The 24681-nt window shown below is 34.9% G+C and overlaps 1 protein-coding gene across 3 annotated transcripts in view; it reads right to left on the bottom strand.

Annotated features, from left to right (window-relative positions):
• LOC140743221 (uncharacterized) overlaps positions 1-24681 on the bottom strand; it is a 282021-nt gene that overhangs the window by 53394 nt on the left and 203946 nt on the right. For all 3 annotated transcript variants that reach the window (XM_073074341.1, XM_073074342.1, XM_073074343.1), the window contains exon 2: positions 6269-6453. In XM_073074341.1, the coding sequence (XP_072930442.1) occupies positions 6269-6453 (185 nt within the window). The remainder of the gene's footprint in view (positions 1-6268; positions 6454-24681) is intronic.

The raw sequence follows: 24681 nt of genomic DNA, 5'->3' as shown, positions 1-24681 counted from the left end.
CGTTTTTTGAATGCACAATATTAAATAATAAAAATTCATAATAGGTACTACTATTCCCTACTAACTATACTGTATTGTATATATTATACAAACCTGAGATATATACTTGTCTAAGTTTCGAATCCCAGGTACGCACGCACCTTTAATTTTTCAGACATGCGTGTTTTTTTAAATAGGATTACTTGCTACAAGCGCAAAAGCAAACATAATGAGGTAATTGACATGCCTGAGAAATCTTCCAATCCGCACTTGGCTAGCGCTTTGCTTTATGGCCTTAAACCCTCTCACTCTAAAAGGAACCCTCAGAGAAGAGGTTGGCGGCGGCGACATAAACATGTGATGTATGTCTGGTATTCTGGTGTGAATATTATTCAACGCTACAGACGGAAGTGGACTCTAACCTAATTTAGGGCTTATCATTAACATTCATTGTTGATTAATTTGACTTATTTGCCTAATACAAAAGTAACGAAATAAAATGGAATCTCTAAAACATTTTCTATTTTAAAATATACTCGTGCCAAATTGGTCTCGTTATTACTAAGTGAAATGTTAAGTAAAGTATTGCAGAACATTCAATAATAGCCCCGCCTCCGCACGAAGGGCAGGTGGTATTCCACACCACGTGGAAAATGTTAATGACGATAAAATACATTCCAAATATTCCATTCAATGTATTTTCAATTAATTGGTGTGGTGCAATATAGTAAAATTAGTAATCAGTAAATTATAGTGTAACATAAATCAAAAATGCCAAATAAACTACTAATATTTGATACAAATTATGATAATTGCTTATGAGCTTATGACACAGATAGCAATTACATAATGTTTTGGTCAAAAGACAAAACTGCAAATAGACGCGATGCGAATTCGCAACGCAGGACTCTGCGACGCCAATTGCTGTGATTTCGAGCGGCAAGGCTCCTTTGATGGTTCTACATCAAACATCTACAGGAGTGTGCGATGCGAATCGATTAGCAAGTTAAGATTGTAAATTTAAGCGATGCCCGGTCGCATCATTCTGTGTTTTGATACCTATCAAAGGTTAGGGAATAACATTAAAGGAATGCTTTCGAGCCAGTGTTGCGAGCTATGCACATTGCATATGCACGAGGCATATAATTTCTGCTTGGGAGCCTATGATTGGTATCTTTGATCACTGGCCTGATAATAAATCAAAGCAGGGAGTCGGAATGGCCAATATTCCATTGGATTAGTGATTTGTTTTCCAAAGTCGAACTAATTTAGTTTCTGTATAGATAACGAAGATATTTTGAAAATGTATAATTCTATGTATTATTCTATTCTATATTATACTATAAAAATTGTTTATTATTATTAGTACAGCATCTATATACATGCATTGTGAAAATTTGATCTCTTCGTATTACGATTCATCAGTCAGGGGATCCCTTTGGGCACGGAACCCTAAAAAGCTAAAATCTAAAATAAATAAATACTAAAACAGAGATAACGATACATCTAGTGACCATAGAAATAGAAACTTAGTTTTCTAATACGAGTAGCTATAAAAAGGAAGTTGTCTTACAGTCCACATTTTTTTATAAAATCGCTTTCACTGTAATTCGTGGTCCCATTTTCATACATTATCTATCGTTGAGCTTAAACTATAAAATACTGCAAATGAAGATACTGCTGTGGGAGTTAACTTTTCGATGAACTCTTAAAGTCCCGTGCGCCCCACGCTTTCACTTTAAATTATTTTCTACGTTTTAGACCGTTATACAAAAAGAAGTATATTAAAAATCTTGATTACTATTTTATAATCATGGAAGTATGCATTATTTCCATTTTTTAATTTTTATGGTATTTTATCTCTTGAATCAAACATTAAATTTCAAGTTTCATTTAAACTTTTAAGTCTCAGATCGTTGGACCGGGCTGTGTAACATTATTTATTATTTCAATCAAATATACAACACCGAAGGAGAGTTAATAAAAACGTAAAATCAAGTGACCAACGACTTTCCAGTATTTGCCTGCACCGCATACTTAGATACTTCGGACATATAGCCCAAAGAAATAATGACAACCTGGAAAAACTACTGGCGACAGGCAAGGTGGAGGCAAGAGATCCAGAGGCCGCAGCCTAAAACGATGGTCAGACCAGGTGTCGGACCATCTTAAGATACCAATCAGCGAGGCAATACCACTAATCGCAATCTCTGAAAAGACACATACAGCAAAGAGGTCACAATCCTCACCATTGAGGGAGCTACTAAAGAGAGAGAGAGTTCACGTTTCATAGTTATTCGCTTGCGCCAGAACAAGTCATTAAAGCTTTGCCGACTTGTCGTTCCCAATTTCACGCCGTAATGTGAAAAGAAATGATGAAGTTTTGTACAACAGATAATTTGTAAGTTACTTTCACGGCTATGTAGTTATTACTAAAATTATAGTGGAATAGTTAACTAAATATTACGCATTTGTGTTACAAAACTTTTTTATAATATTTACAACTACTACCTACCATAATTATTTACAACTACTTATTAAGTTCTTAAACTAACTATGAGGTAACGATTTGAATCATTTTGGATTTAGATGCATTCCTTTCTGGATTCCTGTCATATTCTGTGTTATATTATAAATTTATCACTTGCCTTAACGATGAAGAAAAACATCTTGATGAGAGAATAATCTCAAAAGTATGTGAAGTCTACCAATAAGCACTTGGCCAGCGCGTACACTATTTCCATATCCTTCTCATTCTGTGAGACAGTAATGGATTGATGACAACTATATTAGACATGGAGCTTCTTCGCAAACAGTCTATTAGCATCGTCGATTGACGATTTGGCGGCTTTTCAGAAGCTCAGAAGTAAATTTGAACGCCGGTCACAGGAAACCCTCAGGCTGGAAATCCTTTTTGATAAAAAAAAAAAATCCCGACTCACACAAGGGTCTGTGCCTAGAAGTGGAAATGTAATGACTATGAAATGTAGGAAAAATGCTTTGACGACATTTGAAACATGTACATAATTATGTAAATGTCTTACACACCCGCTCTATCTCCGCTCAGAATAGTAAGGATTATGCTATAGTCCCCGCGTTGACTCAGTGCAAATTTGTAGATTTCGCATACCTTTGAGATTTTTTTTTAAATATCTCTGTTTAATTATTTAAGTTTCCTCATGATGTTATCCTTCACTGTTTATTCAAGTGATAATTAGGTCATTTCTAATACGCATAACATTGAAAATCAAAGGTAGCTAGGGATTTGAACCTCGGGCCTCTCGATTAAGAGACTGATTCAATTACTAAGCGACGCTGCTTGCTGCAATGTAAATATATATATGCTACAGTCAAAGTGATCAAAGACCATCATACATAATGACTGGCTATTATGTATAATAACTAATTTGTCCAGACAATGTGATAAATTAATCACTTTATCCGGCTGCTATATATAATAGCATGTAAGAGTTAGTCAAAGTAATAAATATGTTATTGTAAAAGCCCAAAGTAAAATAAATCTTAAGATTAACTAAATTATTAATGATGAATTATGTTATACGAACGTCTTCTTGATTGTTGTATTACAGTAACTAGAGATCATATAGTTTAGGTCGAATTATCGTGAATATTATCGGCTCGCAGGGCGCTGCCGCGCCCTGCTCGCTTTATTTTCTATTTTCTTGTATGTTCCAACCTAACCTAACCAATATCAAGCCGGTATGAAATTCTTTAGGATTGGTTAGGTTAGGTTGGAACATAAAAGAAAACATAAAACTACGCGAGCGAGCGAGTGAGCCAGTGGTTCCAAGTCATGTAAAGTCAATTATGTACTCAAAATATTTATAAGCGATCAGAGATAATACTAAGGCATGTATCTTATTACTCCACCCCATAGCTGATTTACGTACTCGTGTACAGGGACTGGACATAAGACATCTCAACATGTCTATTATTCGATATGTGGTTCATTATAAAATTACAAAAAATATAATGATGCTTAAGGAAAGTTAAAATAGACACTTCAGACACATCAGAATTTATCACTTTGGCTGTAACATTTACATAAATTAAATTCCAATGAAGAATGGTGAAAAGTTATGTTTGCATAAAAATCGTAAAATCAAATATAAAAGTGACCAGCAACAGTTATCTTGTGTAAACATATGTTGCATACGTTAATCCATTAGTTAAACTCTCGTTCGTCAGTCGATACGAACACGTACAATATTTGCAGTTTAGCGAATATTTTCTTTTTGTAACGAAAGGTAAAATTCTACAAACTAGAATAAACAAATCCAATAAATGGAAATATTGGATTCGGTGTTTTCAAAAATAAAATTTCGACGTACGGAATAGAGTTCACGTGTTTCGTACAAAAAATGTTGAATATGAAAGTTTGTTTGTTTATTACACTTTAACGCCTTAACCTTTGAAGTTTTATACACACGTTGTCAGGGGTTCAGGAAAGTTCATAGGGTATCTTTTACCGTTTTTAAAAACGAGTTGCCGTTTCCATGGGATAGATCCACTGTCCATAGATCCACCGTGAGCGAAGCCGCGGGTAAAAACTAGTTAATATATAAAATGATTTAAATCGAAGTCTGACGTTCCAAAAAATATCCATCCGAAAGACCCAATGCTCAAATGATGTTATTCATGTTGGGCCTTGGAGTTGAAACTCGGCCCCTCAGTGCGGGGTACGAAGTTCGAGTCCCAGGCATGCACATCCAATTTTTCAAAGTTATGTACTTGACGTGAATGTTAGAAATGATTATCACTTGTTATAATGATGAAGGAAAACATCGTAAGGAAACACGCGTGAGTTAATACTCACGCGTAATGGATAGAAGAACCTTACGGAGTAATCTCCGTAAGGTTCTTCTATCCATAAAATTTATTTAAATTTCCATTCAGTCATGATTCAAATTTAACTCATTTAATAAATATAGACATTGAGTATTTTTATTGAAAATATTTCGCTTTATTAATAATTTAGACTAAGTAATAAAAAGTTATCTAGGTTAAAATACAAAGCACCACCTCACAAAATATTTATATTAGCTTATTTACAATCAAATCACCTTGTGAGAAAAAATGTGTGTGTTATCCAATAAGTGATACACTGACTAAAATGTACGGCTACATTGAAATCTGATCGTACGAGCTATCAAAGCTTCGATAAAAATGAACGCACCAATAAAATTGTGACGACGCTTTTCCAGGACACATGCAAATTCTCCGAATGCTAGTCAAATAGATTTAAAGTCCGATGTCTACGAGCAAATAAATACACGATTGAATTCCGCTGTCGTTGGACTCAAGTGATTCGTTTTATGAATAGGAAAACCAGTTTATAGATCGTTTAAGAATAAAATACACGTATTTTGCCCGCAATTTCTCTTCCTTTAAAATTACAATCGTTTGATTGTGGGAAAAATAATACTACGCTACTTGCATCCTATCTTTTGATACGTCCACGCACACGGGTAGAGAAAAAATGTAGCAATTCATTTGTGCGTATGGGACGCCCGGGCCGACGTATAAACGCGCCGCAAAGTGGCCAATGTCATCTATAGTCCGATTCATAATTAGGTGTCCAAAATGTAAACAAAGGTGTTGACCTATCAAGAAAATATGTGTCAAATGGCAGTTTCTTATTTTTGACAATATTAAATTAATACATCGATAATAAAATAATAATCTAAATAAATTAAAATCAATTCATATTTTCCAATATTTATATTAACTCAATTTCATTTCATATAGTAATAATAATAAATAACAAGATTTATGACAGAAAATTAAATTGTGATAATGGTCACACAATCGGCATCCAAAACATTTTTTGTGCCGCCATTTTTAAGTTTCGTAGTTGATATTATTCATTTTCGTGATCGTGATTGAACTCGAATTTTTTCTAGTTTTCTTAGCGCGTTTTTTTTAATTGTGTGCAGTTATTAAGTTTTTGTTTTATGTTGAATTTTGTGAAATTTTTCGTTTCTTGTTAATTTGTTAGGGTTTGCAATGCCTGTAATCGAATTTTGACAATGACATTTCTTTGTTTACATTTTGGACACCTAATTATGAATCAGACTATAGGGCGTGTGTACTATCACATGAAAACGACAGAACCGGAAGTATTATGTCCACGAATATAATTATTTAGTCGAAGATTTGGATCTTGGACAGTCGCCGCCAAACACAAAAGATGTAGCATATAAAACGATTGAAAAATAGATGTTCGTTGATGTCCTCGCATAAGAGAATTTAAGTTTTCAAAACTTACCCGGTACAATTCTTCTACGCCAGCCGAATCGTCGTCATAGTCAGGTTCGGGAGCTAAGAGGAAGTGGGGCATGATGTAGTCATCGAGGCCGCTGGGTCCAGGGACAGGCACCGGTGTCTTCTCGGGGAGGTCATCGGTAGCCGCCAAGGCCTTGTTCGGTGGTGCTGTAGGCGGGGCTGACGGAACTGTGGAAGAAAATAATATATATAAATATGTAATCTCTACAGACTTATTAGCAAATCGGCAAACTAGTAATTACTTGGACAACTTAGTATTATAATGGGTAAAATACCATGTTATTTAATATGTAAGATCGATTAATTAGCACTCGTTGGGTGCTGCTGAAAACGAATACAATATGAGGCATTGAGAATCTTTTTCTTAGACGCGGTCAGTTATTCGTAATTAGAGCGTATGAATCTAAAAAATCATCACATGTCATATATTATTAATAGTACAGGATCCCTTGTATAGTTTTCATCATTTATTACTAACAAGCTGATTTTTCGTGAGTAGCTTCGTTTCGGCAAGACGCCCAACATTTTTCCTTACAGCAATGTTGGTAAATGGTAGCTTGATAGGGGCAGCAAGGATAAAATATGTTGACCGGACGAATTCTAAAAGTTTATTACTAACCAATTTTTTCTTTGTTAATTATCAAGATAATTATTTAAATAAGTGTCCCCCCTCTCCAACATGTATCATAAACAAGGTCATGAAAAATAATTACTAACCAGCTGATTTTTTTTATTGGCGGTCTAACATTTACGTAGTCTACCATGCACATTGTCCTACAAATTGCATGGTATGTCATCTCGGACCTACACTTAAAAGTTGTAGTACTAATACTTAATGTAAATAAATGAGAACCAAACCAACATCCACTTCAGCTACCCTCCACTCTGCATTGACACAGAAGTCGGCATTTATTTGTTATTTTTTTTACAAAAACTACTAATCTTTGTTCAATAACGAAATACTTGATCATATTGCACTTTTCACTGGATGTGGCATTATGAATTGAACACATAATTCTGTTTTTGGTTGATTGAACTATGATCGAAAGTTATTGATGTCTGACCAAATTACGTTGTAAATACAGCATTAAATATCAGCATCTTTTGTTGCGGATGCGGACTCCCTACCTAACCTAGCCAATAATATAATATTGCATATAGCTTACTAAGATAGTCTACTAAGCAGTGTTAAGCGCTGCTGTGTTTTGGTTTAAAGGGTATCCAAAGGGTGATATATTTTTCCGAGGCGTTTTAACTTATCAAGTGTAGCGGGGCATCTGTGTCCGATCTCAGGTAGGAATCTAACCTTATCTGGGACTCATTACAGATGTCCATGGGCAGCAGTAGCCAATTAAAGCAGTTGGACTGCATGCTCGTCTGCTACTACTATATTATACAAAAAATACGGAATTCGATAGTCGTGAAAGCGTTTACTGGAAAGTATATATAGACAGAGTATACTTAGGCTTCTGTGTCTCGACTTACACGTACGGAATAATTAAGTAGCTTTTATTAGAACGTTCTACTTTCCCTTGTTAACGGTTTTCCTACAGCAAAACAGAATTAGCTTATCTAAGAATAATTAATGAATAGAGCGCGAATATTTCCGTACTTGAAAGTGATTATTTATAGTTGAACGATATATGAGAACTCAAAATATTTGTTTTTAATAGATATGTGTACATGATTGAGACATTATAAGCTATTTGTTATAAGATTGATGTAGGTATCGTAAGACGGTCCGGCATCAATGCACTTATTTCATACCATCTGAACGATGGCCATACGATGACTTAAATTTGATCCCGTGCCAGTTTTGAAGGTTGTACAACTCTTTGTAGCTTGACTCTGGCGACCACACCTATTTCTGCCTCATAACAGCAACGTTCAGCGCTGCTGTGTTCTGGTTTGAAGGGTGTGGTGAGGGAGACATACTTTTCCGAGGCGTACTAACTTAGTCCTTAGGGGTAGCGGCGAATATCTGATCCTATCTGGGGTTGATTACCGATGTCCATAGGCGGCAGTAGCCACTTACCATCAGGTGGACTGCATGTTCCTATTCCGACCTATTCAAATTCATCCTTCAATATGCATGACCTTGTAAAATGTAAGGAAACATATAAAATGTACAATATGGAAAAATAGTGACACATAAATTCAATCGTGTAAAGTTAGCATCCCATCGATTCAATTTAAGCCTCAAAGCGCCTTTATGGGCGCCGATATTTTAAGAGCATTTTCACCTCCCGACAGATTCAATTTCCGTGGAGAGAGCGATGTAGGAGTTTTTGTTTTTTGATTCGCCTGTGTCGGCTTCATTTATCGAGTTCAAAACACATTTTTCGAGTGTTAACGATTTTTTGTGGAAGGAAATTTGATAACGTGACTGCGGACCACTGAGGCTTCTGCATTTTTTTCTTTGCTAAAAAATATTGTAACTTTTCTAAAAATATTTTTACATTTCTAAAAAATATCGAATAATCCTATAAACATTGCTAAAAAATAGGCGGATGTGTACAGTTTAAAAGCAATTCAGTGATTTTAAGTTAATTTATTCGCGAAAGTTTTAGAAGCTAAAATGACTTTGGACTACGAAAATGAGTTTAGAGGATGTGACTCTTACACGGGGTATAAATGTATTAAAAATGTATGAACATTGCATCTGAAACATTTGAACAACGACAGATAATGCAAAATACATAGATTTTTAGGTACTCTTGTGTAAAATGGATTTTTACTAAAATACACGTTTAATCTTTTGAAGTATTACATTGTAACTTGCCATAAGTTAATTTTATCTCTAAAATAAAATATTTCGACCCCAAATCTGTATGAACTCACTTGTACTTCTAACCGATGTAATTTACCGCCTAATTACTGATAATCTTTTTAAAAGACGTGTAATATAACAATAGATCTTAGAAAATAAACATTGTGTTGGAATGAGGAAATGTTATTTTCTCTTGTACGACCGAGAGGTATTTTAATATAAAACACGAAAAGAAAATGAGAGACCTTTTATTTTGTTCCGACTGGTATTTTTTTGCAGTCGTAGGATATTTTATCCGAATAACCGTATATTTTTTATGGATATTCGGATTATAGGTTCGGATTCGGATTAAAGATTATAGGCTATAGTTTCGTGATATAGGTTCATAGGATAAGCATACCATTCGTCCATTTAACACGATAGGTAGCTAATTGATAGTCCCTGTAGAATAAAATTTCAGTATTCCCTGCCTGTTTTAAGAGGCGATTAAAAAAGGTCTTCCGGGGTTGCAGGCGAACTCGAGAACAGTGGTGGGAGGTCGAACCGTCTAGCCAGCAATCTCAGGAAGAACGTCGGTGTCTGTGGACGCTAACCGTCGTAAACACTAGGTGGTATGGAGGGCCGTAAATTGTTTCTGCAGCGCAAAGCCTGATAAGGGCAATCGCGCTTGGAGGAATCCGATCGTATTCCATTGGAGATTCCGAAGTCCTCCATTATCCAGAAGTAACATTAATAACGGTTTCCTCCTTGTAAACAAAAAACGTAGCTAATTGATATTTTATACAATTTATATTGTTACTTGTTTGTGTAGGCCAACGTTGTCCTGTCACAACAACCTGGACATATCTAACGGTCAGGTTTAAAAGTGTCTTATGCTTCAAAATAGCACCAGTTTTATTCACACATAAGTTCCATTGAGTACGTGAGTACATTTTAGTTTAAATACGATTATAACTTATGTGTACACGCTCGCCACCTATTGTATAAAATTTCTATGCCAGAAGCCTTCGCGGGAGTATTCAACAACTTTCTAAAGTTTCATGGCGAGCGGATGACTGGTGTAGAAATACATAAAGCACAAACTTACAAACCGGCGGGCATACATTCATTTATATAGATAATAGCTATGAATGTTCTACTCATGTCTTCAATTATTTGCATAAAAGAAGTCGGTTAATAATAACATCACAATAACAATGGCATAAAACTCGATCTCTTAATTTACCTTTTTAAACTTAGGCACACTACCACCACTCTGACAGATCCTGAGATTTTACCACAAAATGGAATTTGAACTCTTAATTTCCATTAAATATAGTAAACTCAATCATCAATTGAGGGTTAAACAGTTCAATGGAATCGGTGATCGGTGTGGCATTGCAAATTGTGAATAAAGTTTGATCGAGCAAACTTTAAACGGAGTTGGATCGGGCAACATCTATTAGCGGTTCACGGAAGGACCGCATCAAACAAACTTGAACGGCAAAGTGCAAACTGTGCTGGAAATGGACCAGTAAACTACTGTTATTTAAATACTAATTCAATAAACTCTGGGACGTTTTGGAAACAGTTTATAGCGACTCTGTCTGTCCCAATGAAAGGAGGTTTTAGTTTTACGCACAATTATCTTTATATTATGTTTGCGTATGTTTGTTACATAATATCTGCCAAACTGGTGTAGATAAACAAGGATATAATTATAACTCGGTATGACTCTCGTTCCCTGGAAACAGGGGATGTCACTTGTATGGGATGCGACTTGCGTGGATACGCTGGCTCCATCCCATATTTCAGTGACCTCGACGCATGCAGGTGGTGCGGCAGAGGCGGCTGAATCTCTGAAGCGGCGCAAATATGCAGCTTTGGGGGAGGGCTACATATTTGTGCCGTTTGCGGTAGAGACACTGGGTCCGTGGGGCCAGAAGCACGACGGTTCTTCAAAGAAATGTCGTCGTGTCTGGTTGACGTTTATGGAGACCCAAGAGCTGGTGCGTACTTTGGCCAAAGAATAAGTCTGGCCATACAACGTGGCAACGCGGTCAGCATTCTTGGGACTCTACCGGGAGGCAGTGATTTGGACTCATTGTTTTATATTTAATTTTTTATATTTCCTTAAGTTTTAATATTTCTTTTTTTGTTTAAATTATATTTTTTGTATATATTGTATATAGATTTATAGTTTGTAAATAGTTAGATAGATTATATTTTGTAAATTTAATTGTGATAAAAATAAATGATGGTTAATTATAACTTGATATTTACATAAGTAATTTAAAGAAAAAAATACGCATATTTAAAACAATACATGAATCTCGCGACAATCTTCTACATCATAAAAATTGTGTAATATAATCAATTTATAGGTTTCTAAAAGTTTATTACAGCATTTACTTTTACTAATAATTATTTTTTACTAATAATTTTTCATATTATAAAGTACATGTGTTACTGTACGTGTACCCTCTGTTGGCTATTATGAATGGATTGTCATGTTGCCTCGCTTTAATGCATAACAGGTCCGGGGCATGGATATTGCTTTCTAATATTCAGCATGCAGGGTGCTTACTGCTTATACTGATTTGCATTTTAAGCGGAAAGAGCAGAAGAAAGTTGCCTTACCGATGAAGTTAAACATCGTGAGGAAACTTACTTAAAAATATTATCAAAGTTATAGCCTAATTTTTCTCATTCTGAGAGGAAACTCATCCCGAGCACCAATTTACCATGGGAAGACCTTTGTCTATTTTAACGCAGACGTGTTCGTAGCACGACATCGAATCTTGTTGTTGCATTTTAGCAGGTTTTAGCTGATGCCGATCACAGTTAGAAATTTTGCACGTCCAATGTGGTAGAACATAAGGTACTTGTTATAAATTTAAGATCCTTGAAGAATACTATGTTCTTGCAAATAAATTATTTGATTTGACCATTTTACATATTATGTGAAAATTTCATGTGTCTATCCTATTACGGTTCCAGAGATAGAGTACTGTGACAGACGGACAGACGGAGGCTTAGTATAGTAATTCCTTTTTTATCCTTTGGGTACGGAACCCTAACAAGTAGTGCAAATATTATGTTAGGGTCAATATATTAGGTTTCAAAATTAAGATATGAATTTTAACGAATTTAGAAAATATTTTATAACTTATTTATTTTGCAAATTGTTTATTCAAAAAATATTTTTTAATAATTTTGATTGACATTTCCGAACGAATTTAACGAAAATCATTTTTAATAATTTTGATTGACATTTCTCGGGCGGTTCTTGGCGGGTGACAGATAGTTGATAGGTGACAGGTAGTTGCGAAAAGAGTGCGGTGCAGTCATAGATATATTATCCTACTGAAGTGCAGTTGTTTCTAGTGAAGTTTAAAAGAATTAAAAAGCTAGTTAATTTGGAGTTATCGTTTTTATCCACATTTTTAAACAATACAACTATTAGAGGGAAGGATATCTTACAATTATAACTTTTGATCCAGTTACCCGCTCGCCGGTATTGTAAATGTCAACGGACATCAATCAAATATGTAGAACATTCTATTGTGTATGCATTGCATTATTTGGACGACCGAGTCTAACGTAATTTAAATGTGTATTCGAATTTTGAGACGATGGAATATATTACGATGTCACGATATTATTCATGGTGAAGGATTGATATCGAGTTCGTCAATTTATAAAGTAAATTACGAACGCACTTATAATATGCCGCCAACGCACTGCACGCGTAGTAGGCCTGTCATTATACGGGTCTGACAGTTTTTTCGGGTTCGATCCCCGGCCACACAAATACTTTAACACAATTCGCAAATAAATAAATAATTTACATTTCTGTTCTGTGTCAATATGTCCATCATGTCTCTTTTTGTATGTCCATGGAACCCACGACACAAAAAAAAATGTTTGGTTCCACTCCGAATGTACCGACGTCACACCTATTATTAATTTAACAGAAATGTTAAGCGCCGCTGAGTTCAGTTTTGAAGCGTGTATTACGCGAATTACACTAATATATGGTGCTTTAACTAAGTCCTCAGGGGGAGCAATGCATCATAGCCTCAAGTAATCTTATCTGAAGTTGACTCCAGATGTCTATGGGTGGCAGTAGTACGTAATATCAGATGGGTAATAATCTCAGACATATGAAATGAACCCTGGCCTGAATGCATATCAAATACTAATCTAAGAGGTTACTCGACCCCACCAATTGAACGATAGGTGGATAATATGCAAAATATTACTGTATGGTATCCATATTATATGCATAATGATGTGTATGCATGCATAATAAATATTGTAAAGACAAGCGTCATTTACATATTCTAATTATTACATTCTAGATTCTAAATATTGTGTGTAACGGGTTGAAAGTAATTCGTGATGACTTTATTCGTAGAGAATTTTCATGTCTCAACGAACACTATTTTATTTATATGCGTCAGATTTAATTCCCTCCACACATTAACAAAATTGAAGTATGACATTAAAATTCTCGTGGTTTAAAAATGGAGCACGAAACGAGAAGACGAGAGAAACGAAACAAGTCTGTAGTCCATGAGAATATAGTCAGTGGTTACTGTTCATTAAGGGAACATAAGAAAAAGAAATGTTGCGGTAAACGTTATAATTCCAAAACTTGGTACATAAAACAATAAAAATTAATATGGAAACGTAATGGAGACGTAATTTATCAAAATCCGAGTGCGCGCGCGCCAGTAGTGGGGCGGACGGCGGGGACCTCCGACCCCTCCCTCGTCTCCGTCCCCACGGTGTGTTGGCGCGGTGTTAGTAGCGGCGACAGTTACTGCCATTTGAAGCACGCTTAAGTCAGCCGTCATCCAGACGCTTTTATCGAAACGCAAGAATTGTCCATAGGTGTGGTGGTTATACCTTCCCCGTCGAACATCTTTAATTTACTAATATTACTAGCTGACAGGGCAAACGTTGTGTTGCCATATAAATAAAAACATGTTAAAGGTGAACGACCCCTATCACTTAGGGGTATGAAAAATAGATAGTAGCCGATTCTCCGACCTACTGAATATGCATATAAAATTTGGTGAAAATCAGTAAAGCCGTTTCGGAGGAGTACGGTAACTAACATTGTGACACGAGAATTTTATATATAAGATAAATGCGAAGGTAGCAAACACACTTATACTTCCTCTGCTACACTTTCACGCCTTAAATGCATAACCGAGTGTAAAATTTTGTACAAATTTTATAAGGGGTTCAAAAAAGCATATAAGTTACCTATTATCCCGAAAAACGTAGAATTTCCGAAAGATAGATAAAGCTTCGCACCACGAGGGAAGCTGCGGGTAAAATCCTTTTATAACTTACTAGCAATCCGCATTTAATCAGCATGAGGCTCCCGTGTGCAGCATAGAATATACGGAGGATTACGATTATGTGCATAAAAATCACTATCTTAACAATGTCCCCGAAGGAGCTCGATGTCAGAATAATTGGCCAAGTACGATGCGACTTATGGACACAAGGAAAATTCCGTAGCATTTTTATTTTATATTTAGTATTTGTTATCACAGCACATATCATAGAATAAATGGAAAACGTCGAATCATTCCTGTGCTTTATATGGGCACGCATCTTTATTTTAATACTTTTTTTATTTTTAGTATTGAATGTTTTAGCGGCAATAGTAAATGCACTCTGTAAAAATGCAATCTCTATCTATAACGGTTCAAAAGATACAGGCCTGTGACCGTCAGACAGAAAGACAGTTAGCGGAAGCTTAGTAGTAATACGGTCTACAGGTGAGACGTATATACTGGAATAGGTTTTTGATTGGACGCGTAAAGACTTATTCCTTCTTCACCGCGTAAACGCGTCTCGAGTATTTAGGCGTCTCGCCTAGTTGCGAGTTTGTGCATCTGGGTCGGTCGGTTCCAGTGACATTCGTCGGAACTCGGAGAAGTTCGGTTCGCGGCACTTGATGTTTGTAAGTCGATTTATTTGTTATGCGTTTTTAAACCTAATTCCTATACAGTTACAATCAATATTACTTTGGCAAAGAGTTTGTTTACGTTCGTCAAAAGTATTCATTTGGTACTTACTACTTACCAAAACATTGAATATATGACTTTAAATTGATTCAAGTTTTCAGTACGACTTAATTTAAAGTATTTTAAAACGAAATCGTTTATGAAATTATGTAGCTTAATAGACGTCAATAATCCATAAATCGTAATAATACTCCATTACTAGATCTCGACGTTAAGAGTATTGCTACGCTATTTATGGAAACGTCATTAAACTAGAAACGCCTTAATACTCCTGGACCTAGTTTTTGGAATAAGTGTTTAGATGGACGCGTACTTCTAAGACTCAGTACGCATTTTACCGAGTATATTTCACCTCTAATGCGGTCCCGTTTTTACCATTTGGGTACGGAACCCTAAAAACTGATACTCGTTACACGTCGTAACAATAATATCGTTTATTAACAATCTTGGTCTAGTTTGCTCTAACCAGACCCGCTTCGTTAGATAAAATGAGGCTAAGCGATGTTACGACCTGTTTAGGTCCTTTGAGAAATAAATGTGGTGAGGAAAATGCACTGAGCTCGCTCTAACGTGCTCTAGAGTTTAGAGCTACTGCTTTACACAAACACCAAGACTAATGTTTTTTTTTTATGTATTTAATAAGTAACATGAAGCTGATTATTAAAATCAAGATGGTCGAACCCTTTGTGGTTCGGCTCCTGAGGCACCACTGCTACATCTATTTCTGCCTAATAACAGCAGTGTTGAGCACTGTTGGGTTTCGCTTAAAACGTTGAGCCAAGGAAGACATACTCATCCGGGGCGTTTCTACTTAGTCCCCAGGACTCGCAATGCATCTGTGACCACCTCATCTGGGGTAGATTACAGATATCCACGGGCGGCAATAGCTTCTTCCCACCGGTGGACTTCATTCTCCTTTGCTAGTTCAATTTTCAAGACCCCCGGGCACATATGCTTTGAACAAAAAGTTCAGATCATACAAATTATAATCTCTTCTCCACATAGTTACTGACGGCTTTCAATATTGTGATTTCCGAGTAATGAATCTTTTACAATGTAGGCAGTTTAAACCCCGTTCGAACGATTTTCAATTACCGCCCCATTTCTGAAATTACTAGGTCGCTTAAATAATGCTCACATGATTAAAGTTTAATTACTTCAAGTTTATTGTATTGATCGCCGTTCTCGAGGTTGCTTTAACTAAAGCTTTTCCGAACTAATAGCACACAATAGTAAATAGAATCATTCATCTGATCCATCGATCAATATTACAAAGTCCATTGCTGGACATAGGCCACTAATCTGCGCAAATTCGACCGATGACCGATCCTTTTAGAATTCAGCGGCTTTATGCTGTCCTCTTGTTATAAATCCATCTGGTCCGTTTGAATGGTGTAGTCCTATTTTGTGAATAGAATTTGAATTAAAAATATGGTATTATATTATGTACCTTTTTAAATACTTAAGTAAGGTAAGTTTAATTTTATCTTGTCCATATTATGTGGTATACGAGTAATTTTGAGGATCGTCGCATGTATGGTTGTTACTCTTTTAGCCGAAAACGGCTGAATGGATTTGGATAAAACTTGACACACGTATAGTATATGATCTGGATATATATATAGATAAAGTTAGTAAATGATAAGTGAATGTTATTTTTTTAACTCGTTATTCAAATAGGATTGTAGTTCCACTTGAATAAGTCGTAAATGCACTACATGAGCTGCTGCTGATATCGCTGCTATTTCAATTCAAAACTGCCACTACTCTAAGACATAAATTGGTAAATATACTTAAATGCCTCAAGAAACGCGCAGTACATTTATTCACAAAAAAATCACCAAGTTACTACCTCGTAATAATGAATGAAACATTATTATGAAGTGCACAGGAAATTCAAATATCCCGATGAAACACAACTTTAGCCTATTTACAATAATTAGTCGATCCCATGTCGATCCATTTCACTTTATCGAGTTTCCAAACTCATCAATATCCGGTGCCTGAATATTACGTCCCGTGCTAACTAATTTAGTGCACAATATCACTGCCCGGAATGGGACTTTGTGTAATCGATAGCTCAAACGGCTAGTGGTATGTTCGGTCCGTTACTGATCCGCTTAAATCGGCTTTGTCAAGTCAAGTGCATTGTTGCTAATAAACCGACACCATTGACTTCCATTAGAGGCTATTCATACATAAATACTGACACACCACAACGGAACGGCGTGAGCGGGCGCATATTTTAGTTTATGAAAATGTAAAGTTTTATTCACGCGGACTATATTTTTCTTTACAAATTAGTGGTACTGACCACATTGCAACCTCCGCAACTAAGCGACATCGTGCTTAAAGGGCTGGCTGGTCTGTACCAAAGATACATACATACATACCATTACACAACCACTCACATCGCAACCACAACGCTATCACATCGCAGCCACAACGCAATCACTCTCGTATACTAGCAATTAGCCGTGTGATGAAGTTGAGGTTACGTGAGTATAAAAATAAAGCATACATAACAGTTGAGTTAACCCGGTAATTTACAAGTTTAAAAATGCGACAATAAGTGCCGGCGACGATAGCCAGCTGTCGACAGGCGATAGGCGTGTAGTAAGTCGCCTTTCGCTGACGACTGCTAACGTCTGTCAGCGACAAGTTTAACAGTACCTACCCTTAGTATGAGTTTTTACGTTTTTACAAAAATGACTGTTTTGGTATTTGTCTACGTATTTGCTCATACATTTCTAATCAGCGCCCCTACCGGATTGTATCAGATTGTATTGTATTGGCGGTCGCTAGCGACAGGCGACTTCAATCGGCAACCGTAGGCACGGTCTGTCGTTCATGAACACAAGACGATAGCTCCATATCTCCCCAACTAATCAATAATATCCAAGGTTCCATAAGGAAACTCGAGACATCTAATAACGAGCGATATTGCTTTGAACAGAAGTCTTGTTGAATACAACTCAATGGCTTTAAGCGTGTTGAATCCGACGCAATTCCGAGTACGGAATTTTATTTATGCAAGTGATGTAATTCTTGTCACACACCTGATTTTGAAAATTAGCACTATTATTATAGGTACCCAAAAAGAACAGACACCGTAGCTAATATTATAAATACGAATGTGAATTTATTTGTTATACTTATAACTTATACTTATAACCGATTGTCGTGACATTTTCTACAAACGACAAATGTTGTCAGGAGTTCTGAAAGGGACATAGGATATATTTTATCCCGAAAGAATGACCGTTCCCGAGAGATAGATAAACTCTGACCGCGAACAAAGAGCACCGCGATTAAAAGGTAGTATTAAAATGAAGTAATTATAAGTTAATATAAAAACAAACCAATTTAATAATTTTCTTAGATACTAATAATATTTTTGCCTAAAAGTATTTAACACAATTTAATACAATTGAATTCGAATAATGTTGACGTTTTCCTTATTTCGAAATAAGTCCTACAAAAAGTACAAAGAACCTTTCAATGTAAGCTGTGAATATACAAAGAGGATCTTTGATGTGGCGCGAACATTTTTACTCACTCGATTTATTCTGTGTGTCGAAATACGGTTAAAGCCGGAACTAGAAACATTTCTGTGTACATAAAACGAACATAAATATTTCAGTTGTTACTATTGGAAATGAATTGTTAAACTTTTAAAAATAAAATATAGTGACACAAGTTTGACCAACCCTTAACGTTTTTCAATAATCTGCAATTATCCTAAACCATAAAGTTATATGTTTTTGATGTTTAAGCTCCATGTAAAGTAGAATAACGGCCGTTTTTAACAAATGTACTAGTCTTTTGCTTATCAAACATTAAAATATGACAATTTCAAATATGAAGTAATTATGAAATGATGTTGATGTTTGGTAGGCAGAATATTGGATAAATTCATTATTAATAATGATCGTACATTACAAAACAAAAATAATTAAACGCCTATTGGAAGATAACCACCTAAATATCATAGTCAACATGCTGTTACGCATGCACACTTCACAGGCTGCCACCGTAGCCTTATTTCGTAGCAATATTCTACGCTTCCGTAGCCGTTACCGTAGCGGCTATTACAAAGTGTAGCACACATCGTAGTAGGTGTGTATCATCATGTACTATAAGTAGGTAACGTTATAAAAATAAATAAATAAACGATATAAGAAATTGAATATTTCAATAATGTCAATGTCATGTCAATAAATATAAACGTATTTAAAAATTTATAATACAGAAAAAGTGTTAAATTATCACTTATTTATTCAATTTGTTAGTTTGGGTTGATACCTACAACTATTTAAATGATTCTTACAAAACGTCGCCTAAATATGTGTTTGTGATTGAGTTTTCACGACAAATTTCCTGTATATGCGCTTTCAGGATTTTTAGTGCTTTGTGTACAACAGTGTACGTTTTATACAATTAAAATATAGTCCAGTTATCAATTGAATCACCTTTAAAATTGGAAATGTGAAGAAAAATGAGATATTGAGGGTTTGTTCCTCGCTATGGATGCTTTTGACGTTAATAGTTTGAGATCGAGGAGTATTCCAGTGCTGGACAATTACATTTTTTATACCTTAAATAAATATAGTTTTAATTTTTTTATCTCCTAGTTTTATTATCAAAATTTGTTTTATTTTATTGTTTACTTCTAGTATCTATTTATTTCTCTATTTTAAGTTTTTAATTTTTATACATTAAATGTCGCAGGTGCCTAGTACAAGCAATGCATTGGCGTTTGGTAACAATTTCGGCGACTCATCATTTGATTTTGTTCAATGTCCTTACTGCTCTCAACCTAAATATTTCAAAGGTACGACCTTTATATACATATAAGTAAGTCCTTAATATACATATAAGTAAGTCTCATAAAGTTTCTCAATCGAGTAACACAGTTTTAAATACTTCTGCAATTGATCCACTTTGTCAAACACACTCAAATAAAATTTCTAATGAAGAGCCTTTTTGGAAATATTTATATAAATTAAAATCTTCCATTCCAATAGTGAAACGCATACCAAAAGGTGCCCGTATATCAGTTGCCACTAAATTGTCTCAATTAATAAATTGTATTTTAAAAGATAACTCGAAGCAATATTGGGAGCAGTATTTTACCTTTACGTATAATATTTTCCATGCGTCTTCTGATCCTCTATCTAAACACACATCAATTACACAAAAAATTAAGAATAATTGCTCAAAGACTCTCCATTCTGGCTTCATATTAGAAGGTAGGAAGCCATTTCATCCATCTTTTAGCTTAGCTATTCAACGAGGTAATGTCGCCAGCGTTTTGGGGACTCTACCAAAGGACAGCAATTTGGATGAAGCTTATTATATTTAATTTATTTTTCATACATAACTATTTTAAATCCTGTTTTATTAATAATTTTTGTATTTCTATTAGGTTAATATTGTAAATAATTTACTACGAAAATAAATAAATTAGGAGTATAATTAAATTACGTACAACGCTTTTCGAGTTCGGTACCAAAAGGGTAAAAACGGAACCCTCTTACTAAGACTCCGTGGTCTGTCTTATCATTATTATATTTTATTGAAACCTAATTCATTTTAGTTGATCACGGACTAGGTCTAAATATAGTTCCAGTGTAGCCGACACAATTAGCTGGATTATCCGCCGGCTAATTCGTAAGCTTTTGAAGTAACTACTTTTTATTTTTAGTTAACAGTAAAAGATATTTTTATTAATAGATATAAAGCTTTATAGCTTTAAATAATACAAAAAAGTTGTTGGAGAATGAGACTTTTTATTTTGGTAAGTGATTACTTTTAGGGTTCCGTAACCATAGGGTAAAAACGGAACCCTATTACTTAGCCTCCGCTATCTGTCCGTTTGTCCATCTGTCACAGGACTCTTTCTATGGAACCGTAACAGATATACTCTTGAAATTTTCACGGACTATTTTTCGGTGTATTTCGCTTTATCTATTGAACCGTAATAGGTAGACAGTTGAAATTTTCATAACGCACTCAATTCTAAAACTGCTACGATAACAATTTCTAAAAATAAAACAATAGAAATGTTGTTCTTATGGAACCCTCGGTATTCGACTCACACTTAACCAATCTTATGTATGTAAATCATAAGTCAAGCATAAGAAATAACTAAATACATTATGTACAAATGTACGTACGCTCGAAAAACATTATTCTCCACAGTTCAGGACAAATTCATACAATTCTCACCACAATCTATACTGAATAACGTCCAGAATGTCGCGGCTACGTAAACACCGAGTTGGAACAACTCTTCAAAATCCAATCAATTAGTTTTCCCAATTCAATTAGTCAGCAATGCGAGCAGCGAGTGACATGCCGTGAATACAATTTTGCCTCCCGCTGCGTCGCTCTACACTAAGGCTGTCGACAGCAGGCCGTTACGTCATTTTAGCACATACCTCACTATTATGCTCCGACCACTATATTGCTTTTTCGTGGCAGATACGCTTTGTCAAGAAATTGCATACTGAACACAAATTTTGTTATATAAAAGTGACCTTTTTAAACTACCTAAGTGAATGTATAATTTAATACACAAAAGCGACTTTAAAAAGCGACTCAGGACTTTTCACAACATCTAAGTAAAGTTCCAAATAAGGTATTGGTGAGTAGGAATCATTATTATATTGTACAAAACAAAACACTCTTGTCTATGGCCTTCCTTTGTCACACGTGTGAGACGACGCAGAGACATACAATCTCAAGAGCCTTGGACACTATATCGAGCGAAGAAGGGATCGGTCCTAGTCTCAATTTACAAAAGTGAGTACAGGCTCCCTTCTTTCCACAGCCATATTGATTGTAATGAACAAAATGTATAATTCGTTTAAAATTTTGAAGTTTTTTTTTTTTATATTTAACCTAATGATAAGGCAGTAGGGGTTCCTTAGTGGAAAGTAGTCACCGCCGCCTATGGGCATATGCAACACCAAAGGAAAGCCGGCTTTGAAGGAGAGCTCTTTTTACCCCTCTTGAAGAGACCCATGCCAAAATCCTATAATAATATATAATAATTTATAGCAGTGAATGATTAAATATATTATGTAGTTTTACTAAGTCGACTATGCAAATAACGAGTTTATATGGCAAACTTTCAGCGTGGATTGACAAATCGGAATTTACGCTATTTCGTCGTATAAATGAAGATTAGATTTGATTACTATTGCTACAATGAAATTGTATACTTGTAGTTTCTCTACAGGATTTAATACCTTTAGCTTCACAAAAACACTGGTGATTAAAAATATTGTTTTGTATACAAAAATTGTACGCATGGTTAAGGTTAAACGATTTAAAATACATATATTTTTCAACGTACCTGGACTTGTATCATGTCGCATAAGGTAATTCAAATGTATAAAGACATGAATATAATATAAAACCTTTTAAAAATACATTAAAAGTTCAACTAAATTAAGTTGCTTTTATCGTCTTGTTTTTATCGTATTCGGTACTAAAAACTGTGGAGCAAACAAAATGATTACTTCGGTATTCTACCACTTAAGTTTGTGTGCAAAGTGCAGATGTAGCTCAATCGTTTGGTTCATTTTAGGTAGATAACACACGAGCGACGTAAATTACTGTCCGTATTTTATCTCCCTGTCGTTCGTGTATCACCTGCGTTAAACAATTTTCAGTATCCGCGGAACAAATTGGATTAAAATTCACGTCGGCTTCGTTACTTTTATTGTTTAAAATAACTGGCGCTTATCGACGCCGGGCATTTGTTGTAAGGAATATTAATTTTCATACCAGTTAAACAATGCTCGATGAAATATATCGTAACATCATGTCATTGAGAAACATTAGTTTACTAATTACTGCATATACTTATTAAATAAGTACTTATAGATACAAATACATATAAATAAAGTGTATAGTAAACAATAGGAGATAGCATTGATAATATTCATAAAAAGTAAAGAATAAATACAATTTGCTTCATGATTTAATAATTAAATAATAATTATTGTTCAAGTTATTTTCGGGTGACGATGCGTGCGTGTTAATTCTTTGTAAGTAATATAACGTTGAACTTCGTCCATCTAGAATAGTGCATATCTATATAGTCTATATCTTATAAGAAGTAAATTCAAAATTTTAAATACTGACGCTTCTGTCATTACTCGCATTAAATCACACAATTCGGAGTTCGTCACGGGACGAGATATAATTATATATTTTACTAGCTGACCCGGCAAACGTTGTGTTGCCATATAAATAAAAAAATGTTAAGGGTGAACAACCCTTATCACTTAGGGGTATGAAAAATAGATAGTAGCCGATTCTCAGACCTACTGAGTATGCAAATAAAATTTGGTGAAAATCCGTACAGTCGTTTCGGAGGAGTACGATAACTAACATTGTGACACGAGAATTTTATATATGTATAAGATTACGGAGGTCCTGGCGACCTACTCGGAAGTCGCGAGTGTGTGTTGCATCAAGGACCGGTTGCCAAAAGGAGCAGAGCACCACTCATCAGTATTTATATATTGTTTACATCTACTTTTATTGACACTAGCGCACAAGAATTCTAAATTACATTTCGGATTAAAAACCAGCGACCTGAAATTCATACACTATAGGAATATCAAAATATCAGAATATGAAACAATATTTCTATTAAACTTTGCTAAGAGGTTTTGGAATAGTGTGCATACACAACATGAACTTTCAAAGAAGTTGCAAAGTCGGACGAGTGAATTTAAATATTTCAGATATCATAACATTCATATTTACATTTAGATAAAATTTAAATTCAGTTTCCCACAACAACAGACTAGAACTCCAGAGGTAGATCTTCATAGTTCGTTTCGGTGGCACATATATCTGTACTACTTATGAAAAGTTGTAAAGTGTATTGAAATAAGGATATTAATTGAAGTAGACTTGATAGACAATTAATACGTTGTAAGGGTATTACATTACTATTATATTTTATTTTTGTCAATGCGACCTGTTTACAGTGGATGTCCATATTATTAAAAACAATTTTGAGATTTATGTTATTCTTAGTAAGCGGTTTTATCTGAGAATTAATATATTTTTCTGTGGGTGTTTTATTTCGTATTATTGTTGGTATCATTACATTTGTTTTTATGAATGTCAGCACTGGAATTTTGCGCGAATTTTAACACAAGTGAAGTTAATACTCAATTGGTTGACGTTTGTTGTAAAATTGCTTGTGGAAAAAGTTTGTTAAAAATATTTTGGAATTATTTTATCACGTTCCTTTTCAGCTTAAATAAAACTTAAATGTAAGTATAATTTCATTTTGGATTATATTTCCTAAGTTTCATGTTTGAATTTTTAAAATTAAGAATTTTATTTTAAATATGACGTGATAAGTTTAATGCTATACATAATGACTGGTTATTACATATAATGACTAATTTGTCCAGACTGTATCGAATAGCATATTAAAGTTAGTCAAAGCAATACATATGTTATTGTAAAAGCCCGAAGTTCGATAAATCTTAAGATTAACTGAAATTATTAAGGATGAATTATGTTGTACCAGCGTCATCTTGGTTGTTTGTATTACAGTAA

The sequence above is a fragment of the Epargyreus clarus genome, unplaced genomic scaffold (assembly GCF_041222505.1).
Source record: "Epargyreus clarus isolate Ecla_fem2 unplaced genomic scaffold, WU_Ecla_fem_2.2 ptg000007l, whole genome shotgun sequence".
Classification (NCBI taxonomy): Eukaryota; Metazoa; Arthropoda; class Insecta; order Lepidoptera; family Hesperiidae; genus Epargyreus; species Epargyreus clarus.
Note: the sequence above shows the minus strand (reverse complement) of the source record. Positions and strands in the feature narration are given on the sequence as shown.